The sequence below is a fragment of the Macrobrachium rosenbergii genome, chromosome 53 (assembly GCF_040412425.1).
Source record: "Macrobrachium rosenbergii isolate ZJJX-2024 chromosome 53, ASM4041242v1, whole genome shotgun sequence".
Taxonomy (NCBI): Eukaryota; Metazoa; Arthropoda; class Malacostraca; order Decapoda; family Palaemonidae; genus Macrobrachium; species Macrobrachium rosenbergii.
In genome coordinates this window covers 14,030,376-14,054,073 of record NC_089793.1, presented here as the reverse complement: position 1 = coordinate 14,054,073, position 23,698 = coordinate 14,030,376, and the positions used below count along the sequence as shown (strand labels likewise).

At 36.7% G+C, this 23,698-nt stretch overlaps 2 protein-coding genes across 53 annotated transcripts in view; both read right to left on the bottom strand.

The window, feature by feature from the left end:
- The window catches only part of Oatp30B (Organic anion transporting polypeptide 30B), a 314,617-nt gene extending 306,371 nt beyond the window's left edge, over positions 1-8,246 (bottom strand). Inside the window, exon 1 of one of the 3 annotated variants that reach the window (XM_067096784.1) lies at positions 7,997-8,246. The gene's annotated coding sequence lies outside the window, so the exon portion shown is untranslated. The remainder of the gene's footprint in view (positions 1-7,996) is intronic. The other 2 variants (XM_067096781.1, XM_067096783.1) reach the window with 2 other exon arrangements.
- Positions 8,247-17,315: 9,069 nt separating this feature from the next.
- simj (simjang) overlaps positions 17,316-23,698 on the bottom strand; it is a 52,745-nt gene continuing 46,362 nt past the window's right edge. For 21 of the 50 annotated variants that reach the window (XM_067096747.1, XM_067096737.1, XM_067096756.1 and 18 more), the window contains 3 exons: positions 23,204-23,423; positions 22,807-22,985; positions 17,316-19,690 (listed from right to left, as the gene is read on the bottom strand). In XM_067096747.1, the coding sequence (XP_066952848.1) occupies positions 18,782-19,690; positions 22,807-22,985; positions 23,204-23,423 (1,308 nt within the window). In that variant the 3' untranslated portion in view covers positions 17,316-18,781. Of the gene's footprint in view, positions 19,721-22,806; positions 22,986-23,203; positions 23,424-23,698 lie in introns of all 50 variants that reach the window. The other 29 variants (XM_067096735.1, XM_067096754.1, XM_067096740.1 and 26 more) reach the window with 2 other exon arrangements.

Here is a 23,698-nt window from a genome sequence, read left to right as displayed (position 1 = left end):
TGGAAGGATCAACACGAATCCTTACAATACACCCACACAGATTTGAACCCTCTCCGCCGCAACGTACAGCAAGCACATTCTAGCGGACTTTGATGCCCAAGGCTAAAGTCGCCAACAGACTCTCACTTCATCTTCATGACAAGGAAATTCCGTTAAGTTTGCCCCGTCCAATTTCCTTGGTCTTGGAAGAATTAAGCAGATCCTATAATTTCATGTGTGTGTGTGTGTGTGTGTAATATACATATATTATACATATATATATTACATATATAATAAATATAAATAAATAAATATAGCCTTAAATTTGGAAAACAACTGTTTCCCTCATCTGGAAGATTACCTGTCAGTTGAGGGAAACAGTTGTTTCCGAAATATAAGGCTGGAAAATCTACCCTCTTTTGTGTTTTCATTGGCACCCTTTATTAGATGGAATTCTGATTTAACACAAAATAGTTTATAGTCATATTAGCCATAGATTACGCTGTATCTACACGGTAGGTTGAGATACTGTCGATCTATTAACAAACTAGCAAGAGCAGCAGAAACTCAAAATACTAATCAGAAGAGTAAATATCTTTTACTGGTTATGGTGATACGAGTAAATGCCTTTTTTATTTTTCTGTAAAAGAAAACTATTGTGCCGGCTTTGTATGTCCGTCCGCACTTTTCTGTCCGCCCTCAGATCTTAAAAACTACTGAAGCTAGAGGGCTTCAAATTGGTATGTTGATCATCCACCCTCCAATCATGAAAAATACCAAATTGCAGCCCTCTAGCCTCAGTGGTTTTAATTTTATTAGCCATAATCGTGCTCCTGGCAATTCAACAACACAAGCCACCACGGCCGGCTGAGTTTCATGGGCCGCGCCTCATACAGCATTATACCGAAGCCACCTAAAAATAGAACTATTTTCGGTGGCCTTGATTATGCGCTGTACAGAAAACTCGATTGCGCCGAAGAAACTTCGGCGCACTGTTTACTTGTTTATATTAACTGACAGTTCCAGTCCGCAAGTATACTAACGTGAAGCGCGTGAACAATTGACCTGAACGCCCTTCTCTGGCGCCCACACCTGTGGGAAACACGCCACCCCAAGGAGGACCCCAAAGAAAGTGATGAACCTACTTCCTGAAGGATGCGAACTATCAGTCTGTGAAAATGCAAGGAGGAGGAGAATTCCAAAGCCGATCAGTAAATGGAAAGAAAACATTAAACAGTGAAGTTCTCCAGAATACAAACGTGATTTTTTCGAGCGTGGAAGGGGGGTCCATTTTGTTCTAGATTCCATGAGATCTAAGGGCGGTTTCGGGGAAGCAAAGGATGATGTTGGATTAGACTCTTCCACTCGGTAAATATAGGAACGAGATTGCTGACGAGAGTTACCCGACCTACTCTCCCTCTCCTCATCCGGACTTTATTACATTCTACTATCTGCATGTGGTCAAATCTAAAAGACACTCATACTTCGCCTCTTACTGCGGCCGTTTTCAATAACAAAGAGAAACCGCACACGATATTAAAATCATAACTATCTTCAAAGGCTCCATTTTATCTAAAAATCAATAACTACCCTTATAAAGCGCCCAATCCCTCCCAAATTATACCAAACTACTGCTCAACTGAGATCGATTTATATCGTATAACTCTTTAAAAATACCAAATTAATAAAAAATTTGTATTTTTCCTAACACGCGAGTGCGGCTATAAATTATAAATACAATGGGGAAAGAAGGCCGGGTCAGGTCAACGGTGGCCATGGGTCAACCCGCGTGACCCAGGTAGCGTTAGGATTTTGTTTTCAGAGAAGAGTCGAGAACAGCCGAAGCTAGTGTAAGCACAGAATACTCCATATATCGTGGATCCACAAACCGGGGCCTGTTTTATTAAGGCAACTTCAGTTTTCTCCTCAGGTTATCAGAATTCAGAGGTGCGTTCGGGACTTTCTTTTTCCAGTGGGCAACTTTTTCTTCCTCCATATTTCCTAAAAGGAAATTTGGCATTAAGAGAAAGCATGATCGAAGAAAAAAAACATAAGACGAAGTAAGACTTTGTCATTTATATATAAAAGGCAAGTTGAGAAGAGGTAGAGAGAGAGAGAGAGAGAGAGAGAGAGAGAGGTCGATGTGCACTAGGATATACTTACACTTCCTAGTTAATAGAGCTAACAAAGCTTGACTATTTATCAACAACACAATCGATGCATCTTGACTAACTTCAGAAAATGCAACTGATATGCATTTGTGCCCTGTTTAACCTTAACTCCTCCGAGAGCCTATAGCTTTACAGGACGAAATTGTGTGACTCAAGGTCTCGAGTTGGTGTGACTGTGGTCCACTAATCGCTTCGATTAAGCTCCTTTACCTAACTGGGATTAGAAGCGGATTTCCAATCGACCTGGGAGTTCCTTCGATCTCCATCAAACGTAACCTCAAAAACACAAGCCTGATCAGTTAAAGCCCCGTGAAATACACCATTGACATAATAATAACCGTGCAATTTTGCATTGATCTCCCTGTGAGATTTTCCAAATTTGTACAAGCATGACCCCTAAACATCTCTCAGATTACTATCAACCAGTGGTACAGGGATATTGAGAGGAATGGAATGGTAAAGTTTAGGCCAAAGGCCAAGCACTAGGACCTATGAGGTCATTCATCGATGAAAGGGAAATTGAGAGTAAAAAGGTTTTAAAGGTGTAACAGGAGGAAAACCTCGCACTGGCACTATGAAACAATAGTTAGGAGAGGGTGGAGAGTATGATGGAAGAGAATATGAACAAATGTACAGTAAAGGGAATGGAAGGGGTTGCAGCTAGGGGTCAAAAGGACGCTGCACAGAACCTTAAGTAACGCCTACAGTGCACCGCGTAAGTTGCACTGACGGCACTACCCCAGCTACGGGAAATTCGAGAAGAAGAAAACCCCGCAAATGTCGATACATAGTGAAGCACGCAAACTGAGCCAACATGAAAACTCATTACTTCTGAAAGTAAAAATTAACTTATAGTTTGTCATAAAATTCTTTACAATAATTAGCCTAATACTGAAGTACTGAATTTCCTATCACACACGATTTCTACAAAACAAAAACAACACAGTAAATCCAGCTTCACACGGGCTATTTGTGAAGAATGATTTGTAGCACCACTGACACGAATTATGCTTATAAAATACTAAAATGGTTATACAACAATGTTTGATACTTAGTTCTTGCAGGTCCTTCACCAATACTTAGCACATCTAAATATTGCTCTCTCTCTCTCTCTCCATGTTCAGTGGATTTCAGAGTATGGCAACTTGACTAGTATCAAATATGTTCTAATCAACCTAAAAACACTAACAAAGGCAACTTTTCATAACGAGTTACTGAATACATGAATTTTCTTTAGTTTTTCGCCTTTTTTTTTTTAATGAGACATTTGGTATATATCCTTTTGGTATGTAACTTTTACCACTAAAAAAATGTATCACCAAGTATATTTGTGTGTATACGGGGCTATGACAAATTCCAATACACGGCCTTTTTGTGTTTAGTTGCCATCGTGCGCCAACATCAGCTATTTGCAAGTGTAATGCGAAAGCCACATACGCTTCATCTTCAAGGGAATTACTTTGCATCCTGTTAAATGGGCTGCCTATTGTGGGTTGTTACCTTACACATTTTACTCATAACCTGGAACCGTTGAATACACTTAAATAGTTCGGCTAGGTTGCGGGAATAAACTAAACTGCTAGCTTCGTTCTCACGGTGCAACAGAGCTGGAACTGGTCAACTAAAGAAATAGCATGGTTCATCCGCATTGTTCCAAGTTGATATCCTAGGACAACCAGTATTCCTTCTTTCTTTTAAGATTTTATAACGGGTAACGTAAACTGTTCACCAATCATAAAGACGACCTTCAGATACGGTACTTATTTTGGTCATTTAAGGCTCAACATACTGTAGTTCCCCATTGGACTGGTGGGTATCGTTCTCAGCTAGCACTCTGCTGGGTTCGCGTTCGATTCTCCGACCGGCCAATGAAGAATTAGAGGAATTTCTTCCTGGTTATAATGTGGTTCGGATTCCACAATAAGCTGTAGGTCCCGTTGCTAGGTAACCCATTGGTTCTTAGCCACGTAAAATAAATCTAATCCTTCGGGGCAGCCCTAGGAGAGCTGTTCATCAGCTCAGTGGTCTGGTTAAACTAAGGTATGCTTAAGGCTCAACATTCTTCAGCTGAGAAACTTCTCCATTTGGGCCCTATTGTCCACAGCCACTTTTCGCAGAATTTGTATTTCGTTCTGGAATAAAAAAAAAAAAAAAACAGTGGTCCCGGTAACCAAGTGTTGGGGTGGAGAAGATCCAGACGGATATTTGACAGTATTTAAAAAGATGTCTGGAGTCTTTGCTCCTCTCGCTGCAGGTAATTTTTGTTTTCAGATGAGCTGCAATTATGCAATAAGGTACTTGCTTGTACCGACTTAAACGGATCGTATAAGGAAAGTTTGCAACAACTGAAGACCAATTTCCATCTTCAAGAGTGGCCTCTTAAGGAAACTGGAAAATTTGACATTTAAGCCTTTACATCAGTACCTTGAATCTATTTATATCAGTACCTTGATCCTAGAGACACTTGCTTCCTGACAGCCACTTTAAATCAACTGGTTACGTCGATAAAAAAAAAAATTATTGAGAGATGAAAGGCAAAACTACAATGCTGTCTGATTTGGTTACCAAAAAGGCCTTACTTATAAAACTCGTTATCTTGAATAAGCCCGGCAACAGTTACTGGTTGTTAGTAAGCCTAGAAGTGTGTTGTTTGATGCTCTGATAACCCAACAAAGGTTAGAGTATTCCATCATTCCATGGACTATATCTTCTCAATTTAAAAAGTTATAATTTACCTCTAGAAATAGAAAAAAACTGATAAATGTGCCGTGTCATTCACTGCTAATTTTCAAGGTTATTCTAACATTCAACTAACAACTGTCGGAGATCGGGTATCTCGGTCTTTTATTAAGAACTGCCTGTTACGAATCCACTTCACAAAAACCAGTAGAGGTAGAGGACCATCAGCCCGTACCCACATCGGTCTGAAACCAGACACAAGATAGTCATAAATTTCAACTGAAAATGGCACTTTCCACAACAATTTTCTAGTTTAACCAACCCACCGTGTCAAAATCCTTAACTCTAAAGGGGAGAGTCGAGCTAAACCATCTAAATAATATGTGTAGCCACTCGGTGCCAATGTCACGTGGATAGGGGTAAAGCTGATGGTTTGGCGATTATAGTGCGTTTAGCGAGACGCTTAACGAGCAGGAGCCCGTGCTGGCATATAGCCGGTTTAATCTCAACGAGTAGTGAGCACCTGTGCAAAAAGAATGAAAAACCAATCTATTCTGTGACAGCAGAGAAAAGTAGTGAATGACGTGAGAAAAGTAGTGAATGACGTGGTAACTAACACTGTAACCTATAAAGATGCGTAGCATTAGGAAACAAGACAGAAATAGCCATACTAATATGCCAAAAATAATGGAGTTTTCATGAGAAAAACTGCTTAGTAGAACGCAGAAAGAGGTAAACAAATGACGAATACAAGTACAGAAATATATATACATGATTATACATACACACAATATATATATATATATATATATATAATATATATATATATATATATATAATATATATATATATATATATATATATATATATATATATATATATATATATATATATATATATATATATATACCTTGGAGGGGGTTCTCAGTAAGTATGATACCTAATAATTTATATATATATATATATATATATATATATATATATATATATATATATATATATATATACATATTGTGAGGTATGTTATATGTATATGTATGTATATATATGTATATGTATATATATATGTATATATATATATACAGAGGGTATATGTATGTATATGTATATATATATATATGTATATATATGTATATATATATATATGTATGTATATATATATGTATATATATATATATATATATATATATACAGTGTATACTTCATCCTCCGTTTGCTCACATATCACCTCTTACTCGCATTTATGACCATCAGCCAATCTTTTGTACACCTTGGGAATCACCCAAGCGAACTACCTGAGAACTAATGATCAAATGCAGGATAATGCCGAAAGATCGACACTAAGTACTTCACCTATACCGACAAGCTCCTTCAAATTCAATGCAGACCTGATAAACGTACCCACACACATCGGTAAACTTAAGAAGTACGTTAACTCGAAAGCCTTATTATCCATACGAACTAACCCAGTGGAAAAACAAAAACTCATTTTATCAGTCCTGGTGAAACAGCTGTATTCGTTACATCAAAACGACTGCCTCGCCTAATATAACAGCTTATCCTGTGGTGAAGTATCTCAATGTACTTGGAAGGGGAACTTCGTACTTCCCCTTGGGAACACCTACTTTTTGAGGATGTCTGAGGTTTTCCCCCATAATTATAGTCAAACTCGACAGCCGGTTGCATACAATAACCATCACTCGTAGAGAAAACATGCTTAACAGTTCTCAAGTTAAATTCCGATACCGAAAAGAAACTGGGAAAATCGCATTTTGTGATGAGAAACAATTTCCCCAAGGACTGAAGTACTTCAATTGCAATTCATAGAAAATCCACACTGAACATTAATAAATTTAATTAGGATTCAGGCCTTTCATACCTGGGGATAATGCACAGAATGAAGATCCGCTTACTGAATTATTCGCTCCAACCATTATTTTTCCCCGAGAATTTTACTTTCATATCCATCAATGGTTTCGCGAAACCCCAAATAGGAAAGGTTATCATCCTGTACATCGTTAGGTTAATAATGTGAAATATTCATAGCCGATCATTTGATTAAGAGAATATCAAATATTAAACTAATTAGCTTTTCCTTCGATATTTTCTAGCCACCTTACTGTTGTGAAGTTAGAGCCTAACTGATACAAAAATTGCCGTTAAGATATCCTACTCCGTTTCTAACCAATACTGGAAATAAGACTAATTTATTCACTGCTATTAAATCACATTCCTAACTAACTATAAATGACAGATGTTCACACAATGACGGCAAAATTTTCTGAACAAATGCTGGTACGCGGAGCAGATTCAAAACATGTAAAAGCAAGGAAAGAAATACTAGGCCTACATCTAATCTCCACCTAATTACTATGCAAATTGTGATTTTCCTGTTATTCGACCGTACAGAGAGAGAGAGAGAGAGAGAGAGAGAGAGAGAGAGAAGATGCATGGTAGCTTCCATCATTATGGAAAAAATATATATATGGCAATCCCTACAGGTAGAAATGTTTCTTATGTGCAACATGGGCCATAAGCCTATGAGTTGTAACGGTTGATGACTTCGATTTCTTTCTTTATTAAACTGGCTCAAATGCATGTTGACAGTATAGCCTCTTAATTCAATCATGACCTGAAACGATATGCAAATTTGAAGATACGTTCTTCTGCCATTATTATCTTTCCAAGTGTAGTTTTAACTTTGTTTTATTAAAATAATACAAATTAATGAAACTTATTTCGCTGAACTGATTAACGTGAATTTTCTATAACCTAATGGTCATCCTGACCAGTGTTTTCCTGAGGCATTAGCCCTTGGGTTGAAAATGTACACAACTACAATTAATTGCACCTTTTCTTGATTATATTTCACAAAACAGTAAAAAACAAACGCCCACAAATCAGAGCCCAGGGTGCTAAGCATAGCCCAGGCCTATGTCACAGGGGTCACTTCTAAACGCGACCTCTTTTTTAAGACAGGGTTGACCTACGTCGCAAAATTTTGCAAGCCATGGCTGATTCTCGACCTGAGTAATCACTGGTCTATAATTGTCATTGATTCTAACTTAAAATATTTACGCTGGGAACAACTGGGCAGAGAAAGATGGCTTGCAATACCCACAACCAACCAGAATTTCGGAGAAGGGAAACACAACCACAACACTCACCTGCTAACTCTTGAGATCGTCAACAAAGGAGCCACCTTCGCTGTTTGACTGTGCTCTGTCGCGAGTTCTACGGGAAAATATTTACAGTTTTTTAGACCTTTCTTTTCGTTTTCCTCAAGTAGTCACTAAGTTGCTATAATCATTCAGCCAGTGCCGAAAACAAGGGTAAACTGGGGACTAACAAACAAACCCAAACACAGAGTAAACGCGACAACACCTTCCTTCTACTAACTCTCCACGAATACTGAACAGCTGATTTGTCACGACGGGTTGGGAACAGTTGCTCCGAGTTACCAGCTATTGCTAGATCCCACAATTCCCTCCTTTCGATTGCATTGGCTTTAAAGCTTCTCTCTCCGATCAATAAAGCATTCTATGCACTCCAAGCACTTACCAAATTAAGTTCACATTTTGTATCCCATTCTATGGATAAAAAGTAACGAATCTGGAACGATAAATTTAATGTAACATTATCGATTTATTGCCTTAGTCCTGACTTTAATTTATTAAGGCTATTCAATGTCTTGAGTTAATCCAGTAATTACTGTCTTAAAGGCGAGTCTGTGGTTTACATTACTTTACAAACTCATCTACATGCAGTAATTATATCCAGTCCAATCTATGTTATCGATCCACGTGGGGGAATATTTGCATAGCGACCATAGATTTTGCAACGGCATTTGCGAAAACCAAAGCTCATGATAAAACATTTAAAATAAGAATGATTTCTTCCAAGACGAAAAATCTTCAAATACAGGCTGCTCTGTTACCTGTCCGAACCTTCAAGGCGCCAAGAGGGTCTTGTTAGACAACCAGAGATGACACGCCCTGTCTATAGTTTATAATCAGCAGTACAGTAAATACACTTAATGTCTAATCTCTAATGGTTTTCGCAGATTATGTGCATTTAATATAACGGCAGGAATTGGCAATTATTATTATCGACCGTTAGTAGAATCACGTCTTAAACTGCGGTTACGGGGATTTCTAACTACAAAAAAAAAACTATACATACACACACACACACACTATATATATATATATATATATATATATATATATATATATATATATATATATATATATATATATATCAGGCATGACCTATGACCTATCTAGGGTATGAATCATCACCTGGTTTGCACCTTCCTTCCCGGCCAAGGAATCAAAATTATATCAGTCTGGACCTTGAATCTGGACTGTAAAAAAAAATGGTTAAACATATGGTGTATTGTAATTTATTTATTTTTAAGGGCCATGAAAGGTAAAGAAAACGCTGTTTTACTGAAATATTTATCAACTTATTCCTATGGCCATTGCAGTGATGTTCAGCGCATCATAGCGATAATTATAATTACAGTTCAGTAAATTATACGCGCATCTTAATATCAAGGGTGGGAATTTTACATAACAAAATTCAGATATATGCTTGCAACGTAAAATACTCATATAACGAGTATGGAAGTAAAACTATCGTTAATTCAAAGATTTTTACATTTTCTCCAAAGATGACAACTTTGGTAAGTTTCACAGCTTCAAAATGTTTCCTCATTAAAAGTATATAATTTAAAAGTTCTAGTCTTATCATAATCAGCATAGGGGCTTTCGCACTTTTTTGTTATGTAGTCTTATCTTAGATACCTCACTCTAATCAGTTTCACTTCTATCGGAGATTTGTCACCTAGTTACGCCTGGGCTACGGTCTAGGCTAACTGAATTAGCCATGGGGATTTCCTATGCACCTCTAACGATCACAGTCTGGCACCACGATTCTTCGTATTTCGTATCACCTAAAAAAAACTGAGACGCGTCTGGCATAAATAAATGACAATAAACATTAAGTAGTTTCCCCTAGAAGGGGGTGCCTCCGCGACAAAGCAACGGTGACTGTCAGTCATATTTTAAACACAGCATTAACCACAGGAGGCTCATTTGAAGCGCATCAAACACCCATATAAAATGCAGTTCATTCTACCTTGCATAAACACCTGCACTTTTTTTGGATATTAAGCCCTTTCCTTTCTAATACCTTTCACTTTGGTGATCCAGTACTTTCTAGTTCTTTTTCTCCTCTTTACTCTTGAAAGCTTTCGAATGATAGACTTTTCACGAACCTACCGTCTTTCATTCTTTTCCCATGCCCAAACCATCTCGAAACACTGATAAAGCCTTTTAACCTACCCTTAACTTTTCACCACTTCTTTGTAATCCACGTTTCTTGCATTTTCACTTTTTCTAGGCCATTTATAATTATGTAAACAATTCATCCTAATACCATCAACCTACAAAAACTATCTTGCTTCCTGAAATACTAAAGTCCTTTCATTGTCCTCTGAACATACCATACTACATTCCTTGGTTTACCTACTTGTATGACTCGCCACTTTTCTTATCCTACTGTCATTCGTTATATTTACCGTATTCCCGAATACCATACGAATCAACTGCTTCCATTCTTCCACCAACCACATTAAGATTCATTGCCCCATCTTCCTGCTTTCCACTTACTCTTGTAACCTCGCTGCAGTTTTGTCTTTTGTCCCCAATCAATACTCTGTTTCCTACAAACATTACATATTTTCAGTCCAGTCACGACTCAACTGATAAACAACCATGAGAGCATAACACCCTTATCTCGACTCACTTTTACTACAAACCTGTCATTCTAATGCCCACATGATTCCAACGCCCTCTTAATTGCTCCCAATTATTCATACATCATCAACACCCTCCAGACTACCTTTCGTAATCTTCTTCCACATCCAAGTATCCTCTCATCTAGACATCTTACAAACCTTGGTCATCAACACATTATAACAACTATAACGCAGCATCTCACTTTGCATCCATTAACTCAAAAGCTAAATTCAACAAGCATTCTCATAATCTCACTAACCTTTTCCACTTTTTTTATCTGTTGAGCAACCTTTCCTGGCAAAGTATATTTTTTCCATGACAAGATGCTTAGTTTCTGTCTCCATGAGTGGTCCAGTCTATCCACTATACGTCGTCATAGGAAATCGAACTTGCCTTTGCTTCATATGATATCCAAGCTGACTCCGGCTTGTCCTCACAGAAAGCTCAATCTTTCCTCTATATAGGAGAAAAGTTTACAAGGCAGTAATAGCATTAACAAATAGTTTCATGAGACCACCGGATCACATTTCTAGCCTCTCATGAGCTTCAATCAAAGGCTTTGTTTATTAATGAGAAGTGAAAATTGAAGAAGGAAAAGATAAAACGTTAGACAATTAGGTAGGAATTAGATTAAGGGAATGGGCAAAAGGTAAGAGACAGAAAGCAATGCAACAGGAGGCAAAGGGATGCTGCAAGAGGTACCCTCTACAGTACGTCTACTGGATGAGAGGCAGTAAGAAATTGGAAAAGACTGTCGAATTATTGTGAATAAAGTAGTAATTTTTATATTCGCGACCATGAACACATACAGTTATTCCATAATATGCATGCGAAAGATCTGTCCTACTCTCTACAGCAGACATGGCCACTAACAAAGAAAATGGAGACTTTTTAAAGGTATGACTATAAAATGATAAGATTGACGACCAAATATAGGTTTAGACATGAGTAGAGAGGGATGAGAAAGTCAGTCAGAAAGGTAGTAGATATGGAAGTATCAGGATGAAGTAAGAAGGCCCAGAAAATCCAAAAGAAAAGGTATGGATGAAGACATAGAACAGACGGGAATTCAGAAGGAAAGTGGTGAGAACTCATTTCATATATAAACTAAAGGGAAATCTTATGTAAAAACATTAATTAGGATGACGTTACTATTACATACACATTTTAACTTTAGATGCCATTTACCAAGATTTCAAAAATGACTTGTCTTAACCATCTCTTAAGCTCACAAAGCGCGTCAAAACTTTCATGTATTACACGTTTAAATTAGACAGGGCTTTGGGCTATACAGTAGCAGATGGTAAAAGATTAGCCAAAATAAAAAATAAAAAAGTACAAGGTTTATCGGCACTTTGAGAGAAAAGCATTTAGTAATCATTCTTATGAGGTGATTCCCGCCACCCATAAAAAAGTGGGCATTATTATTATTATTAGGTAGTTTAACCAAAACAAGGTTTAAAACCTTCAGATACAAACTGAGCGCTAGCTGCCGTTCATGCAGGCCACATTGTGGACCTTTCGAGATACCAAGGAATACATTAGCTTTATTAAAACCATCCATGACATTTGTGATGCTCCGGAAACCAAAATTCCTTTTCCATCATTCCATAACTTGGTAATTTTTCCAAAGTTGTGTGTTAAGTGCCTATGCCTCAAGAATCAATGCACAGTGATTAGTTTTGCTGGGGTAGGCCTCTAAATTTCGTCAAAGGGCCAGGTTGTGACACAGACCAGTACGAGGTCTTCATTTCCTATAATGTAAAACTGTGGAGCAGTCTTCCAGGCACTGATTGGATTTAATATGCAATAATTTACAAGTGGCTGAATTGCTGATTTCAAATGTCATGGATCATTACTATTAACTTCACATTTAAATGTTTTTGAAGGAAAGATCATCCCTGTCATCCTGCCTCATGTCAATATAATTTTTCCTCTTACACTGCACATAATCAACCCCATGAAGACAGCGAGTGTGACATGTACAGTATTAGGATTCTAAACTTACTGCTAGTTTGTGTCTAACCATCTACGTACTTTCTTATCCTCTGGTATCTTGTATCTTCTTTATCAGAATGTATCTTACGGATGAAAACGCAACACTCACTCCCTTGCTTTTGAAGCTAAATATGTCCTAATAGGGTAGCGTCTGCACACAGTTCAAGTCATAAAAGTCATTCAGTTCTCATCACCCAGCAATCCTTTTTTTTCACATCTTAGTATCATCTGCAAAAGAAATCATAAGTAGTGTGGTCATATAATTCATAACACACAATAGCACCATAAGCACTAGTACAGGTCTTTGGAGCAAACGTTAAAAATTTCTTCTACTGCAAGAAATACTCACTAAGTTATGTGATCCTGTGATGAATGTTGAAATATGCTGGAATCTTCCTCATATACTTCAAGAACATAAGATACTGACAGTAGAAAAGCCGAATCAACCATAAGGTGCATCACAGATGACCCTGTATACACGTTTTACCAAGTGGCATGGAAAAGACGGCAAGCTATATAGAAAGATTAATCGATGATAAGTTTGATTTGATTTATGAATGTTGGACAACAAAGTCAAACTGAACAATAAAAAATACTGTATGAACATTAATGGTATGAAGCCAAAATGTGATCATATATAAAAAAAAAAAATTGGTTTAGAACAATTCTGGCTTGTCCTTCATCTGAATGTGATTACCTACCCATCACCACACTTTTGGGGGATTAAGCCTTTGGTATAATCACGATTTTTTCCAAAGTTCACCAGCCGTCGTAACGTACACCCTGGGAAGTTCGGGAGTGCTTTTGGGAATCAGCTGATGATGGGTCACGCCTTGAGTTTCGTGATTTTTAATTTTAGCCAGTCAAAAATAGTGGACTTTTTGGGTCACGTCTTACATAGCTGTCCTTGAATCAATCAAGAGCATTGCCTGTTTTTCTTGTATTTGTTCCTGAACTGCAAAAATGGAAGAACCCTGAACAAACCTAAGACAGGGAATTTATTGCGTGAAGTTTACTGCTTAGACACTTTCTTGTTCCCATATTGTTGTTCCACACATAGATACCTTTTCTGGAGGTGTTTCAATTGTGCATTCAGGTACTCTTTTCATGAAAAACCTCAAAGTCCTCATTCTCCACTATTCAGTTACTGCCATCTTCATCATATGTCAGGGTCCAATTAGTACAATTTCATGTCTCAACCTCAACCACCAGTCAATGACAAATCTGAAATTATGTTTTATGCAATTGTACCAAATCGTCAACCTTTTAAGTTCATCCAATTACTCTTTTAAAAATTATTTTAATTCTTGCATTAACATCATGTGGATACAAACAATTTCCGAAATATTCAAGTTTATTAAAGGGTGCAACATTTATCTTTGGATACTTTACATGTTTGTAAGACAGGTCTATGACCTAGATGTTTAACATCTACCTGTACATAAGATATACATAGCTTTTTCCCACTAAAATTTTGTATTTTATGTATATTCTGACTACATTATATTAATGCAATAATTGATTTTCATTTTGTACATATTAACTCATTCAATTTTCAGATCATTGTATTGTCAGGATCAATTATACACAAAGCCCTTAGGATCATGAAAGCAAGCATAAGGACAAAAGGGAAACTTTATTCATCCTTTTGTCTTCCTAGCATTCATCAATGTCTGCTTTTACTTCTCCTCGCAAATTTACCACCTATTCATGCCAAGGATGACACCAGAGTCGTGATTCTCACAGGTGGTCAAGGTACACTCACTGAAGACCTTAACCAACTACCATATTCTAATCTTGGTCCTCATACCTTCTACATCTTTTTCAACTTTGTCCTTTTCCACTTGCCTTTCTATTACTCTAATGCTAAATTTAATTTCGAGAACTCAGATTAGTGTCCTCATAGTTTGGCTTTCATAACAGTAATTTACCAGCAATTTAACTGCATGGTTAAATATATGCAGTGCTAAAAACCTTACTACAGTAGCCTAGCTAAAATATTAACACCCTCAAGTAGATAAAACCAATTTGGTACAGCATAAGAGAAGGTTCAAATCAAGCCTTCTGAAACATTTGAATCCACACTTCCTGATTTCCAATTTCTGAAAATTGTTCATTTTTTAAAAATATACAGCAATATACACCTGTAATATTCAGACCCACACGCCTTGAATATTAAGAATGCTTTTACCTCTAGAGAGGGTCTCCATTCCCAGAAGCTGTCTAAGTATATTGTACACCTGTGCCTGACAAGTTGTTGTTTTTAGTTTGAAGAACTTAATTATTCAATAAGCTGATTTTTTTTAGGGGGGAAGGGTTTAGAGATGCTAAATAATTTAACACCAACAAGAATACTGCTTTTGGTCTGGTCATAGTAGTTGCAGCTTTCGCTTCATTAACAGTAAACTTACTTCCGCTTTTGCCCTCACAGAGATAAAGTGAAGGTAACCAGTTATTTTTAATCAGTTGAAGAAAACAGCTATGTAATACCGGAATATTGCAAAAGCTGAATATTTGCTACTGAAAGTGACTACTGACAAATCTTATTAACATTGGTAACAAAACACAATGCAAAATTGAAAATCGCACAAATGAATATGAAGGGTTCTGGGAAAATGCCAAAAACAGCAAAAGCTGGGAAAGCAACTCTACCTGAATGCTTGAATCAAATGGAAAGGAGCCTTGTAGGATGCTGAAAGGTGGTCTGGGGATGGCCAGTGGGGTCTTTGTCTTTCAGGACTTAACCCAGTGGTGTGCCTGGATAGTACTTTGCATGGAAATAGGACTATTTATGATTGCTGGGTTGGTTTTTAAAATGTTTTTAATTTGTAAAATCATCATTCTAATCTTTACATGAGTTTCATACAATTTGTAGACTGAAAACATGGTACAAGAATGAAAGAACGATGAAATTTAGGATAAAAAGCTAAACACTTGGGTACTTACAGCTATTCATTGATTCAAGATGGCAAGAATAACTGAAATTTACATAAAGCTAATACTCTAACCTGGTAGACTACTAAGTTTTCTCCTTAAACTCAGTATGACATGTTACACATATTTTTTATGAAATTACAGTTTGGCAAAGATTTTATAATTGGGTAGAGTGAAACTGAAGATCTTGACAAAACTTCCTTAATAAGTTTGTTTCGAAAACTTGACCTTTGTTTTTTTATTATATTTTGGACATTCACATCAAGTTCTAAGAACACGACTTCAATTATCAATAAAAGCACTTACGTATCCAAGCCCACTTTGTAAAGCACAGAAAAGGGTTTAAAGCACTGAATTGATGGCAAAACTTTTGAAACATTTCAAATGCACACTTTCCAATTCTCCATTTCTGCAAAATGAGCAGTTTTGGCGAGAGGTTTTTTTCTCTATGAATACAGTACTGCACACCAAAAATTTTCATAACCAGAAGTCATTAATAAAGGAGAGCCCAATTTGGGAAAGTCAAAACTGTATGTCATTCCCCTTGGTATAAACTCCAAACTCCAACATTGGGCTTGATCAGTTTTAATTTGTTATATCAGGTTCATTATTCCATATATTGTACTGTATTCTGCCACTGATGATTATGATGGATTTCAGATACAGTAATTCCTAATTGGGATATTTACATGTGATCTTGTCACAATAGTTGCAGCTTTAACCGCTTTGACTTAATTTTCTTCAGTGCCTATATGGGTTTGAACTGTATTTTTACATCTTTTACCTTCATATCAATAGCAAGTGAAAATTGGATTTTGAGTTTTTTTTTTTTTAACTATAATTTTGAATGGCTTCTAGAGCTCTTCTAGCCACTGAAAATGACAAATTTCTTTGGTGGCACACCTTTAATAATTTTAACACAAGTGAATATTAGGGCATCTTAAGAGGGCTTCAACCACTTCTAGTTAAAGTTATATTTGATGGGGCAAATTTCTATTAATCTTTTGGACTTTCAAATTTATGTTAGATTGTTGTATTGTGAAAACAAGCACCATCTGATAGAGAACTTGTTTTAATAGGTGATATGGCAACAAATCTTCATTTTCGATACACTCAAAGCCATACAATTTTGCAATGTTCTTGTGCCATGACACTCGGTTTACATGCCATATAAAATAATGACAGACTTTAAATACTGGAATTCAAATCTACTGTACTCTGAACACGTACAATTATATTAAAATTGAGAAATTTCACCAGTTTTGAGTCAAAACTGAAGAGCAAGGCAACCAGACTTGCAATGAAGGGGAAATTCAGATCACCGCACTATCCATAAACATGGAGTCTACAACTGTCAAATTGCACTTTTTTTCTTCTAAGAGCATATATTCTTATTTTCTAAAGAACTTTCCATGAAGTTAGCAGCACTATTTACCACTCTTACTTAAAATAAAAATCACCAATATGCCAAATGACTACAAATAATTTTCAGTCATAACTCCACTAGTGGATTAAATTTCTCGATATATGAATTAGTATGTCATTAAAAATATGTAACAAATGCAAAATTCGTATGACAATATATCTGCAAATGCTACACATGATCAGGTACTTAATATACTACACATGACTGGGTACTTAACATACTATGGTTTTGGTTAACAAATTCATTATGGTAAAGAACATGGACTGCTAACTTACATATTAACAATAAGAAACCCTCCAAGGAATGATTAAAAAAAATACTTCAGACTTTCAGATCTCTTTATTGAAAAAGGCCCTATTTTCTTATGAAGTGAAAACACTATCCTACATGAAACTCAGCCATGGCTATGAAAAAATCGAGTGATGAAATTAATGAATATCTCCTGGGTAATGGCGAGGCCAGAAACCAGGGCCCTCAAAGACCAAACATATAACCCCTCATCTACAAGGAGAAAAAATAAAATTAAAAAAAATATATATAAAAGTAAAGAGAAAAGAAATTTTCCCAAATTTTATAATACAGGGAGAAATCTTTGAATGGTTTCTACTCTTGTAACATTCAATAAAAAATATTAAATACAACTGGATAAAGACATCCAATGGGCTTTGTACAATGTTAGCTATATGACAAATCATCTCATAATAAAAAAAAGGAGACAATTTGAATAATCTGGTACGTATTCTCCTTTCCTACTGGCATTTATAGGCATAACAGTACTGTACTATTGTATAGAAAAAGGTAACTATTCCAAGAATTCTACTTTGAGAGGGGAGCCCGGTTCCTGACTAAGCCTCGCCTAGTCACACAGACAACAGTCGAAATTTAACTATCAATGCATGTTCACTGCTCAGTAATGAGGACTGAATGAGGAGCAGCAATCTGGTGGTTTTGTGCGATTCTGCCCACCCTTGTGCTTTCTCAAAAGAATAAAGATTCCACATTATCATTCTATGGAGAGAGAGACAGAGAGGAAAAAACCAATTAAGGAGGGAAGAAACTAAACCATACACGATAAAATGTAGCCAGGACACACAAGGAGCAAGAACCAAACACTGTAGCATCTCCACAAGTACTTCAGATCCTCCTCTACACTACCAATGCAGCTTAATGGAGGTGATATTCCCTTGCACCATCACAAAGAAATAAAAAATAAATAAGTTGTGGTCAAATATGGTAATTCTACAGTATATCACTGTAGTCCACTGTGGAAGTGCGCCTTGCTTTTCAGTCTGATAACTATCAATTTTTTTTTGCCAGTAGTCCAGGAGCGAGGCTACCTCCTTCATGTCTTGGTTTATACAGTTGTCTTCTCATTTCATGAGGAAAACACTCTCCAGTACTTCAGAGGTTACTGTGACCAAGTGTCACTGAAGGGCTTCAACCAGACATCACTACCAGACAACCACCCTGGCTGGTTAAGGATTAGCCACAACCAACAGTACGCCTTGCCTGCTGGTCACATCACAGAGAGCTTCCCTTAATTTATGTGACTAGGAACCCCAGGTGCAGCGTAGCCCAGCTCAGGCCAACTTTCTTTCCAGTGTCACGGCACATCGTATTATGGGTGTTGGAGCTTAGCCAAGCCCCGAACACAGAGTCACCGTCACTGAGGGTCCTTTGTCCCACCGTCTGCCAGCAAAAGCACTAAAACCTATATCAGCAACAATGCTGGCAGAGGCTGGGTGGGGAGGAGATGATGGCTAGGAGGAGGCTGGCCAGCTGCCTTCCCATCAGCTTTTCCACTTGGAGTGAGACTGCTGGCTGTGTAGGCCACCTGATGGGATCATGTCCAAGAGGTACTGACGGTGTACCTCTGCCGCTTGACGCATCAACTCTTGCTGCTGCTGCGCTAAACTTTTACTGCTACTGCTACTACTACTGCTAGAACTAGATGTTGAAGGGGCAGATGATGTAGGAGGTGGGACAGCCCCTAACTGAGCAGCAGATGCAGCCATCAACTGCTGCAATTGACCCATTCCAAATGGATTATACGGCCCTAGTAGGAAGGGATTCAGCATATGAGCTGGCATTTGTTGAGCTGCAACAGCTGCTGCAGCTGCAGCACCCATTCCCTGCATTCTCATCAGCTGCTGTTGAGCAGCTTGAAGCTGTTGAATGGCAGCGGGGTTTGTCATTGCAGCGGCCATAGCTGCTGCCGCAGTCATGCTCTGCATGTACTGCTCCTTTTGTTGCTTACTGAGACCTGGTGGTAGGAACATTTCCTTTTCTCTTTGCTCCCTTTCACGTTGTTCACGTTCCCTTTGCTCTCTCTGCTGTCTCTCTTTCTCCCTCTCCCTTTCACGTTCTCGTTCACGCTCCCTCTCCCTTTCTCTTTCTCTTTCACGTTCCCTCTCCCTTTCTCTCTCCCGCTCCCTCTCTCTTTCTCTTTCCTTTTCACGCTCGCGCTCCTTCTCACGTTCACGCTCTCTTCTTTCCTTCTCTCTCTGTAACTGAGTTTCCCTCTGTAGTTGCAACTGAGCTGCGACTGAAGGTGATGAGCGGTGACTTGATCCTCTTGAACCGTGACCGTAATCAGACTTGACAGCTGTAACAGACACACTAGGTGGTAGCCGGGAAGAAGGAGATGGTACTGAAGCGACTGATACTGATGCACTTGAAATATCTGGTTGTGGGGATGCCTGTAGGAAGAATGCATTCATTACAAATGCCTTGAAATAGAAATAAGATTACAATGAATAATACTTCATTTATATCACAAATTCATTTATATCACTTACAAAATTTTATAACATTAACTTATTGACAAACATGAGGACAGTAAGTAACCTTCACAGGTGCCACATAAGCTGTTTGTTCTGATCGATTTTATGAAACTGTCACAAGATACATGAAAATATAAACTATATGCAATTCCCTTGTCATCAAACTATACCTTAATTAAAAACCTTTTGGCAATTAATCCTTCTCCCATTCATAGTATACTACCCAATTTCAAGTCTTATTGGTCAAGAGAGAACTATATAAACAATCTGCCAAAAATAACCTATAAAACTTAATTTCTTATAATAGATATACAGTTCACAAATTTACTCATGTCTAAGGAATGCATAGAACCTAGCTAACTCCAGCATTAGACATAAAAGAAGAATTCAGGACAGCAGCAAGAATACAGCATTAACCCTCTGATTTAAACACCTCACAGTACCTTGAAACACTATTGGGAAGTTTTTCTAAATGTTCAATTTTAATTTTCCTAAATGCAGCCAGAACTTCCAAGTTTATATTATTAAAACAAGTTATGTATTAAAGCAGGAAGAATTATATCAATATTTACAAACTATATCACCATGCTTGCTTTACTACCCGAAAGGTACAATACAAAAGTTGCTATCAGCATTGGAAAAATATATAACAAACTGCTCACTAAGCAACCTGCAACACATATTGCAGAAATATAATCTGTTTCACATATCAAATATTCAGTATAAATATTTTACTGAAACTTTTAAAAGTTTTTGAAGTAGCCCCAGGGTAATCCAATATGATGCAGTTTAATAAAAACCATTAACAAATATCAAGAATTTTACACACAACTTCCAAGTCATATCAGATAATACATTTGAGTTGAAAAGACTGGTAGTCACCAATAGCAGCAAAACAGGCTCACTGGCATGCTGCACTGCTGTTATTAACAGATCATAATTTACAAGAACAAAACTTCAACTTTTGGTTATACCAAACCTTCAACCATTCTTCTCTCAATAACAACTAATGTGACTCTTATTTGGAGAGATTTGCTGTCTGAATGGAAATCAGACTTTTCACTACTAAGAGTCAGTTTTTTTTATTAATTCAACAACATACTTCATCATAAATTTCTCACAGGACTACTTAAAAAATCTATGAATAAGTCTGAATTTATTCATTGTACTATTGTAGGGTAACTGTACAGTGTCAATTTGTCTATTTTACAGGTGCAGTCTATCACTTACTTCTGCATTCCAGCTAACAACCTTTATGTTGTACCAATGGGGTAATAAAAGTGGGCACAGTAATGGAAGAAGAATTTTGCTAATGCTGACTAATTATTCATTATATTTGTTATCCATCACTGTCCTTTAGTTCACCACTATTAAAATCTGTCAAAAGGTATGAAAGTACAGGTCTATATGTATGAGTGTTTTTGGCTGCTTTGCATCTCAGATATTGCATAAATTACTTCACAGATGTGACATTGCTATTATCTTACTCATCTGTTTTCTCTTGAAGTTTGCCCTGGACACTTCTCTTTGATGTTAATAGTTTAACTAGCCCACTGACTAACTATCCTCAATATGGCTAACCATAAAAATTATCTGGGAGAGTATCTAGGTCTTAAGATTTACTGTCCTGTTCTCATGCCTTGTTCATTCCTCCAACTTATTAACCACCAAATACTGATAAAATATATATTAATCCTTTCAGGTCAATGACAACACTGGAATTTTCAGGGTTAAATTATTTGCACCAACTTCAAAAGAGCATCATTGAAATGGAACAGTGGCGGCTTGCACATTACATCATCAGCATTATTTTTATGTGACACCTATCAAGTTACAATATACTGCCTCTATTCATGATCATTTTGTGAAGCCAAGAGTAATGGCTGAGTAATGGACCAGAATGTCCCAATGTAATCAAATTACTTAGGAGATAAAAATTTAAGTCAGTTGTTTAATTACCAAATTACTCACAGATAATTCTAGTAATGCAATTTTACACTGAAACCACTACCTGTTATAATCCTCAAATCTTATGTTATAATCCTCAAAATCTTACAAATCTTATGTTATAATCCTCAAATCTTACAACACATTCTCATTTGACTCTTATTCCTTCAAATTCATGACAATTCATGCCATTATAGCTTTTGTTCTGAGTATGTGACAATTATCATACTTCGACCAATTTACAAAATCTGAATTGTTGTGATATGACATCCCAATTTTGACCACAAAAACTAATATATTTGAGTACTAAGTTTTAGTTATTGCTTTTAACGTATACTTATGTGATCCATGCCTCATTTATACAATTTTTATACTTGTAAAAGGAAACTTCATCAGTTTGACTATTCGAGTAAAACTGGCAAATGCTTTAGTTAGAGGTACTGCAATCATCAAACCAAATACTGTAAGCCAAAATTGGAAATTACTGTAACTACTTTTTGAACTGAATGACTGGAAAAATTAAACGTAGCACCCTCTTCTTTTACAGAATGATTATTATATGTTCTGTGCCGAATCTGGGTCTGTCAACAGCCATAATAGGCAAGTGGAAAATTGTGAATTACAATTTTTCACTGACACGATGTAGTGTGTGTGTAAACAAGCATCTGTACAATAAAAAAAAATAATAATAAAAAATACAGCAATACTATTAATCTTGATAGAGGAGCATCCTCAGAGCATCGCTTAGAGAACTTTTCTAGATTTTAATACAGACAATTGGCTTATGAACGCTTCGCATTTCATCTCTTATTCCTTAAAACTTTTAAGTGTGGCTAAATAAATAAATAAAAAAAAAAAAAAAACAAACAAACAAACCAACCATAGTGGATATTGTAAAAGTTGCATTACTAGTCACTATGCATACAGTATCAAGTTTTGCAAAAAGCTTACAAATAAGTGTTCTACTGACTAGTGCATCTAAAAGAAGCAAACAAAGAAAAAGGCCAAATTACATAATCCATTCAACTCAGTCAAAATTCTAAGAAAAAAATTGCAACAGAAAAAAAACTAAAATTGTCAAGTACCTTGTGCATCCATACCTGTGCCATCCGGGCTTCTATTTCTTGCTCTTGTTGAAGAGCTTTTACAAAGGCTGCTTTCAGCCTATTTGTATGTTCTTGCTTTAGGAGACTTTTTATGTTAGTTGTAACGCACAACTCACATACAACTTTAACTCCTTCGTCCTTATCCTTTTCTGTTTTAACTGTAAACAAAGAAAATGAGTTTACATCTCCTTACGTTTCAGACATATTACAGCTATATCAATTTTAACATATATATATTTTCACTTCACAAGAGATAAATAAGTGTCTAAACTTCCTTAAATGATGCTATCTTTTGGGGTTAGCCAAAATTATCAGTGCAATAACTGTAACGTTAAAAATGGATATATCTCCAAATTAATATTAACAAAGAGCACACCTTTACTAGCTTTGAGAGCAGCTTTGTCCCATTTCCAAGAGGGAGTGAAATCTGTTCCACACTGTGTACAGATGAATGGCGTAGGATGCAAATCTGTCATCTTGCCATGTAAGAGTATGTGCTCCACACACTGCTCTAATCCCAACAAATAAATGAATTCTGTGTTGTTTGGGTTAGGAATGAAGTTCATCTCCGGTGGGGGAGGCTTGGGTGGTGGTATCTGGAGAGGAAAAAATGCATGAAAAAATGCCAACAGTAAAATTATAATTTCAGTTTCGACAATTATTAAACCATTTCCCTATCCAGGCTGAAGAAAATTTAAGGAAAAAATGCATGAAAAAATGCCAACAGTAAAATTACAATTTCAGTTTCGACAATTATTAAACCATTTCCCTATCCAGGCTGAAGAAAATTTGATAAGACAGTAAAAAGGCATCATTATACCTACTAACAAACAACTAAGCAAAAAATTCCACTTAACAGTTTTTACCATCA